Consider the following 8,152-nt stretch of genomic DNA (forward strand, 5'->3'; position numbering starts at 1 on the left):
GTAATCCTAAATGACACATATATTTTTACATATTTTTTCACATTCACTATGCATGCATAATGTACAATATTTACCATATCACTGAAAATCTCATAAGATTACTAAATTTACAAAATGTGAGTATTGCACACTGCACAAAGGAATAATAATGATAATTTTGAAAAAAAATGAAAAATAAAAAAGGGATAAAATATAGCACATAATCTTGACATAGTGACAGTTCAACCTTTCTGCATTGTACAAAAAGAATTGGCTTGCACCTTTGACAGCCAATGTGGAGTTTACACTAAATGCTTCAAAGTCTAAACTTATGTTGCTGCAATTTAAACTTTTGTGAAACCACATATTCTTTACATGTAACTGTTTCAAATTATTGTTTTCAAGGATTTCAACCACTATGACAAGGATTATGATTTACCAGTTCCAAATATTTTTTTTTTAACTTGTTTTCTTTTCTTGGGGAAAATCTGAAAAATGAGATTGGCTAGCATTATCACAATATTTTTGTTTTTTCAAAATGAAAGAATGGGGAAGACATTTCACAAAATATCTCAACAAAATTATTAGTTTTAATCAGATTGAAGAGGGAACATAACTCATTTACAGGGTAATATGGCTATTACATGGACATAATCAATAACATGGGCAATATAAAAAGACTAACTACATTTATTCATTAAGGCCACCCTATCACAAGGCATTATGTCCTTGTTTGTGACATTATGAAGTATATTTTATATAATTTATGGCACCACAATCATCAAACTCAATGTATCTTTGTGACCCCTTGATTGAGCACTTTACTGACTCCTCTCTGTGAATGACTAAAAATCGTCTGCTTTTCCTGAGAGAATAACTTATCAGAGCAGGGTTATTTTCCATATAGATACTGACAACCTTGGTTAAGACTTTAATGGAGAGAGAGAGAGAAAAAAAAAAAAAAAAAAAAAAGCTGAACATTCTTATGGAAAAAAGGGATTTTTTCTTTTTACGGGTTCTAATGCATATCTTAACAAGGATTTCATTTAATTATTTTGTTTTATAACCAGATTAAATAAAGATTTGTTTTGGCTTGTCTCGTTCATAATATTTTGGAACATCATTGAACCGCCTTTGAACCACTGACACACCCTCCCTATCTCAAGAAGAAATACCTTAATCTAAAAGCAGAAATATATCGGGATCACAAGAGTTGCTCTCTTTTTATAATTATTATTTTTTTACAAACATCACATTCTAGAGTATCAGAGCAGCATTTTCAATATCTTATCACTGCTTGCTTTGAAGATCAGGCTATTAGCACTACACATAACAGAAGTAGTGTAGACCTTTGTTGGTATAAAGTGATACTCACTTAAAAAGAACATTTTTCTTAAGTATTTCGTTGACCTTTACTGAAACGATGTACGTGAAATACCTGTGGACAAAGTTTCTCATCAGAGCTGTCACATTTGTGGGTATGTCACTCTGACTAGACTGGGCCCTCCTTGTGTCATCGGTATAGAGCTGCATTAATGTTTTCATAAACACCAATGTCTGACCAGAATGAAAGGGTAAGTCTGTGTGAGTTTGAAGATGTGGTCCTTAATTTTCAAATAGAAATTATGTGGCACACTTATGCCCAATATTTTATCACATCAGTAAGTATTTAGCATTGCAACAGCACCATACTTCATTCCAATATCAAAAAGGGGGGAAAGAAATTCACTTATAAAATATGTCTATCGGCAACTTCATATCTATACACACTGATTTGTTTCCTTTTTTAATGTACTGGATATACATAAAACATAATACCCAATACTCTAACTCAAGATAACACAATATAAAATATAAAAATTAGAGCTATAAAACGTTTTCATTAGTATTAGTAATACTAACAATAATAATGTGGTCCAACCATAATCAATGGTAATCTACAATTAAGTTTTGAGGTTGGGTGACATTCTCCAGTCATTGACTAAATATTCTTATTATTCTGAGGTAAACTTTACTCTGTATACTGTACTTTCTTATAAAAAAAGGAAATATTTTTCTTTAATTCTTTAAATGACTTGCGATTAGGCCACACGTACACTGAAAAAAGAAGAAAGAAAAAGCATTTTTACATCAAAATTCTTCAAGTCGAAACATTTAAAAAACACACAAAAAAAGAGATGAATGATACATTCACACTTGCTCTAAATCTCTTCCAAAACTTTGCACATTACTATTAGAAATACTAACACACAATTCCCTCATGTTTCACATACTGTAATGTCTTTTATTTTCCTGCTTTTTTTCCTTCTTTTCTCCTACTATAAGGTGCAGCTAGAACATTTTGAGAGGTACTATACATAAGAGAATTAATAAACCATCTGGGAGAAAAGGTACATTTTTTAAGGGTAAACAATAAAGTAAAATATATGACTATAAATCCTCTTTTTTTTTTTCTTTGACTATTAGACTGTTTGAAATGAGCAACAAGCTTACCTCAGCATTTAAATATTCAAGTATTAAAAGCTATAACCATAAATAAATTTCTTTGTGTGATATGTTTGCCATCATTTTTATATGCCATTTCCAATTTTCTTTTTTTCTTTGCTGTACCAATACATCATTACACAAAATTGTTTTCTTTAAAGTCATGGCGCCCCAATACCTCTACAATTATTTCCCTATATATTTACGCATATAAAAAAAATATTTTCAATAAAAAAAGATGATATGACACATAATAAATAAAACATCTTGCATTCAAGACCTATGCATTACTTCTGCTTCTCCCACTCTTCCACGAACTTTGACCTGAGGATCAATTAAGTATTTCTCTAACTATGAGCTGAGACTACCAGTAACCTCACTTTGTTGCTGGTTCTGAGCATATTCCCGAAAAGCAATTCTCCTTGCAAACAATTTTTCTTTCTGTCTCATTTTGCACCATAGTTTACTCTCTCCTCTAAAGAAAGGCCACCTTAAGTTTTCATGTAGAGTAGTTCATTCTCTCTCTCATCCTCTGAGTCATCCTCTGTGTATGGGGTAAGAGTGAGCGAAACACGTTCAGACATACTCCCATTCTTGAGGGCACTGTAGTCATAATCACTTCTCCAACAAAGGGAGCCTGTTGATCTGGCCTGCAAGAAGTAGAGGGAAATCAATGTAAAAATTAATAACAACATAACCAACCATTTTTGGTTCTGGTAATAGTTATATCATATCTGCAGGAATAGGATATTTTCATATACATCATCAGTTCTCATGTAGTGTTCTGAATAATCTATTTTGTTACCCTCTGATCATATCATCACACATTCTAGATCCCTAAAAAAAAAAAAAAAAAAAAAAAATCCACTCACCTGAAGCACAGTGAAAACAGCACCAAATATCAACAAATTCACAGAACAAATAACAACTACTAAATATGTGACAGAGGAGAAGTATGTCTCAACAGGAGGAGATTGATGGAGACCAGTCTTTAAACTTAAGGCAATTCTTCTCTTGTCTGCAGACACTGCTCCATAACATTGGGCTGTCAAAGAAGAGAATTTTGTGATAATAATGAGTCATAAAGTCTACTCCATATATCATGTTAATGACATCAGTACAAGAAAAGCAATATGTGATTGCGTGAATATGGTTATGAGTCTAGGCATGAAATGGGAAATAACAAAAGATAACTTAAAGAGTAGCTTTGCTTTTCTTCATCCTCTTATATATAAAATTCAACCTGAACTACACAATTAAGGATCTACATCTTCATCTAGTTGTTTTTATACTTCATTATAATATTTTGGGCAGTATATATCAGAAGTAAAATTAAGAAACTGTGAAATAAAAGTATATATATTTGAATGGAAAAACATGTGTTTTAACATACTACTAAAAATCAATGTTTACTATATTCAAACTAAACTCAAAAAACTCACACAAAAAAACTGATTAAATAAAACAAACTAATTAACCACTAAGATGACAATGCAGGCAGGCCTTACAATAAGCATCCTCAGAAATGTATTTACATTTAGTAAATGTAACATTGAGCATCTCTTGTGGCCTTCAGCTCAAGCCTGTATTTCAACAAACCTGTTGAGGGATCACAAGAGCAGCAGGAGCTATGTTCCTCTTCGAAGATGCCTGGTGGACAGCAGATGCGGCAGGTGCCTGAGGCTGTGTGCAGGGACTTGGGTGACTGGCAGGAGGTGCAGCTGCTCTCCCCTCCTGATGAGCAGGTCAAGCAGGATGGATTGCATGCCTCACACCTCTGAGAGGAGAGGTTATAGTATCTGCCTGAGCGGCACTCAATGCACATACCGCCATCAAGGGTGAGGTAATCACGGCAGGAGGTGCAGTCGTTTAGACCCGAGCCTGTATGAAGAAGACATAAAAAGCACAGGCCTTCAACCAAAGAGGCAAAACCAAGAAGACAAGAAAAACAAAAATAGCTTTAAAAATATGTATAACAACAAAGCAAGAATTGAACAAAATAATAACAATGCCATGAACTTAACAAAAACAAAAAAATCATAAATTGCCCTATGACTCCCAATCTGAGAACTCACCTCTGCATGTCTTACAGTTGTGGTAACATGGGAGACATTCACTCTCTTGAGGATAATGGGATTCTGGACAGGTCTGGTGACAAGTGCCATCAAGCAAGAAGGATCCATTCTGGCACGATGCACACTGGTCGACCCTGGGCCCATAACACGTTTTACAGGAGGCATCACATGAAGAGCAAACTCCCCTGTCACTGTATGTTCTAAAATGGATATAAAACATGGCTGTTAGAGATTGTTTAAATTATTCCACCTATCACAAAGTGAGTAAAGGAAAGCCGGGAATTTTTAAAAAATATATCATAATCAGCATATTGATCAGCCTAACAAATTTCAAAAAAGCACAAAAGCAAAGCTTTTATGCTTTTCCACCTCCTCTCACACTCACCCATCAGGGCAGGAGGCAATACACTGATCCACATGCAGGTAGAACCGTGGTGAACATGAGGAGCATGACGAATATGAGGAACAGGTCTCACAGCCGTGAGCACAGGGCAAACACCGGCCACGCTGGGCAAAGAAACCGCTGGGACAGGTCTGGACACACTGGGAATTCATCAGGAACCGTTGTTGTGCGCAATGTAGGCACTGGTCCTCCCTGGTGCCAATGCAGGCCAGGCATGATGAATGGCATGCCTCACATGCACCAGATGGGCTGGCATACTCATCTGGGTGTAGGAATAATTTAACATTGTTATACTCAGGACCTGAGATTTCAAGAAGAATAAGAAAAATCAAATAAAACTAAAAATATATAATTTTTTGTTGAATGGAATTTACACTTGTTCATATTAAGACACATGTGACAACACGACTCTTCAAATAGAAAAGCTATATGGTCACATAACAAGCACATACACAATATTTGCATTATAATATTTTTTATAGCAGTCCTAGTAACAAAAAATTTACAATAAAGTGATTATACAATCAAGGCAATTTTCTTGGTGACTTACTGAGGTGACAATGGTTGGATCGAGCAACACAACGACCAGACTTGGTCCTCCAGCCCTCAATGCAAGAGGTGCAGGAGTCGCTGGTACAACTGGCACAGCCAGAGGGGCATGGCAGGCATTCTTGTGTTGCTACATCACCGTATGTTCCTGCAACAAGCAACATAAAACCATGAAGGTTTTACAGTAATAGACTCCTTAATATTAATGACTTTACTGCTTATTCTGAATGTACAATCCCTATTATAACCTTTAAAAGGGATATACTTTTTTATATAAGACATAACTTTTAGAAGTAAACTGACCTAATACAAAGATAATTGAGAGTTCTAAAAAAATGCCTCTTGTCACATTACCTTTAGGACAACGATAGACGCACTTCCCACGATGAAGGAAAGAGTTAGGTCTACAGGCAGCGCAATCTGCATTGGTACCTCCAACACAAGTCAGACACTGTGGATAACAAGATCCACATCTGCAACAGACAACAGTATATCATTAGTATTTATGATTTCCACTAAATACATGAAATACAGCTAGCTCCTAACTTATGATAATGTGAAAGTGGTGAGTACTCAGTGGAAACTGTACTTTAGATTTTGATTTTTGATCCTTTCTGAGCTAGTGATAATATCTCATTAGTGGCAAGTACCCATGCAACTGGTCTGGTTTCACTTTCAGAACAGTATTCAATAAATAGCACAAGATATTTTAACACTTTACGATAAAATGGGAAGTTTAATATAGGCTTGACATATTATGAAGGTTAGTCTATTAAGTGTAAACAAATGCATTTCTCACTTAGCATATTTCAACTTGGGTTGAATGTATACCCTCCTCATTCTGTGATATAGAGAAAAAATATGTGTCAAACATTGTACTACAACTTACGAATTATTGTCGGTCTCAAAGTAACCATCAGGACATCTTGTTGTGCAGGTCCCATTGCTAAGCAAGAGATTATGACTACATCTGTTACACTGTCCTAGACCAGTACACTCTGTGCAATGACCTCCACAGTTTACACATGTTCCATTCACTGAAAAAAAAAAAAAAAAAAGATTACTAAAAAACAATACATATTCTTCTGTCCATGCTTAACATTTACAAATGGAATCTAATATAAGATTAAATATAGTAAGACAAAAATGTGTATAATTCAAGTATTGTGGAAAAATATAAAATAACCATAACAAAATAAAAGATGCATAATCATAATACACTTACCTGGATAGTATCCCTCTGGGCAAGTTTCAACACAGATCCCAAGATGGAGAACATATAGCATACTAGGATGACAAGCTACGCACTGGTTTTGAGCTGGCCCACTGCACAGAGCACAGGATGAATCGCAACCCAGACACTCCCTGTCCTCTGACCCATAGGTTCCTTCAGGACAACTCCCTACACATTCACTGGAGATGTGTTAAAAGTGAATTTAGAAGAGCAGAGAGAGAGTTTGTTGAGGTATGAGTAGCCATTATGGAAATCTGTACTTTTTCCTTTCTGATCATCTTTACAACTCCAATACTTCTATTGTGATGAGGCTATGTTATCTAATGCACCTCTTTAACCTGAACAAAATGTATCAGATAATATATAACTCAGATGAACAATAGTTCTCTTACCCTTCAAGACTATAATGATGACAGGCTTTACACTTATCAGGTCCTGGCCCAGAGCAGCCCCCAAGACACTGGCTGTGGCACACCTCTGACTCGAAAAACTTATTATCCACATTGTCGCTATTCTCGGCTGCAGGCACGTGGTTTGGCCCAGGTATAATTTTCCCATCAGCTGTGGCATATGTGGCATCTGGGGTTGACCCTGCGAGGATCTGGTCTAAAATACTGTTGACAGAAAAAATAGTTTTACAAATGTGGCAACAGAAATATACTAAAAATATACAATATCTATTATCTATCTTTACAGTTGCGAATTATTGTTTTCAATAACCACACCGGAGTTAGAACATCTGCCCTTACTCCCACTATTAAGAAAACTGATGCCAAGGGAAAGTCAAGGTTCAGTCCAACAAATGTTGTGTCCTACAAGGATGATTGTTAAGGGACAAGGAATTAAGTGATCTTCAAGTGGGCAATATTCAGAATAAGAGGTAACAAACATGGTCCAGCAAAAGGAAATCCTACAAAAAGTCTACCAACTAGCTACTTAATTTTCCCTTAAGGACAATCCTACTATCTGATATGTGACCACCAGAAGGTTCTTGCAAATACCTGATGGTCAAAGGACTGTGAGAGGGTCTTCGAGAGGGGAAGAGGGGTGCTGAGGAGGACTGGGTGGGACGGGCCTGGGGGAAGGAAAAGGAATCTGACCCCTGGGGTTGCTCGGAGCGAAGGCGGCCAGGTGGCTCCCTCGTGCCATGAAGGATGAGCTGCCATTGAGTCAAGACACCTGCCACAACAGACAAAAAACAAGAAAATAATAATAGGGAAACAACTGGTACAATATTGTGAGTATTCTTACCTATTTATCTTTTTCATCACAGAAAATGCACAACAATTTTCTTTACTGCTAAAGGAAAAGAGAACAAGACACTGACCTGGGTGATGAACCTGTCTTGTCCCAGCATTGGTCACAATAAGCCTCCAAGTTCCAGCTGCTTTCTCTCCCCAGAAGTGGACAGACAAGAAGGGCCAGTCA

General features: G+C 36.2%; 1 protein-coding gene across 1 annotated transcript in view; it reads right to left on the bottom strand.

The window, feature by feature from the left end:
* Window positions 1-2,566: 2,566 nt before the first annotated feature.
* Window positions 2,567-8,152, bottom strand: part of Fur2 (furin-like protease 2) — a 335,631-nt gene continuing 330,045 nt past the window's right edge. The window contains exons 12-23 of the mRNA XM_070129838.1: window positions 8,052-8,152; window positions 7,726-7,903; window positions 7,117-7,338; window positions 6,716-6,903; window positions 6,380-6,527; window positions 5,845-5,963; window positions 5,492-5,638; window positions 4,924-5,203; window positions 4,539-4,738; window positions 4,063-4,344; window positions 3,336-3,508; window positions 2,567-3,113 (exon numbers count right to left, since the gene is read on the bottom strand). The exon at window positions 8,052-8,152 is cut by the window's right edge and continues 58 nt beyond it. Coding sequence (XP_069985939.1) covers window positions 2,955-3,113; window positions 3,336-3,508; window positions 4,063-4,344; window positions 4,539-4,738; window positions 4,924-5,203; window positions 5,492-5,638; window positions 5,845-5,963; window positions 6,380-6,527; window positions 6,716-6,903; window positions 7,117-7,338; window positions 7,726-7,903; window positions 8,052-8,152 — 2,197 coding nt within the window. The 3' untranslated portion in view covers window positions 2,567-2,954. The remainder of the gene's footprint in view (window positions 3,114-3,335; window positions 3,509-4,062; window positions 4,345-4,538; window positions 4,739-4,923; window positions 5,204-5,491; window positions 5,639-5,844; window positions 5,964-6,379; window positions 6,528-6,715; window positions 6,904-7,116; window positions 7,339-7,725; window positions 7,904-8,051) is intronic.

Source organism: Penaeus vannamei, chromosome 14 (assembly GCF_042767895.1).
Source record: "Penaeus vannamei isolate JL-2024 chromosome 14, ASM4276789v1, whole genome shotgun sequence".
In the NCBI taxonomy this organism is placed as follows: domain Eukaryota; kingdom Metazoa; phylum Arthropoda; class Malacostraca; order Decapoda; family Penaeidae; genus Penaeus; species Penaeus vannamei.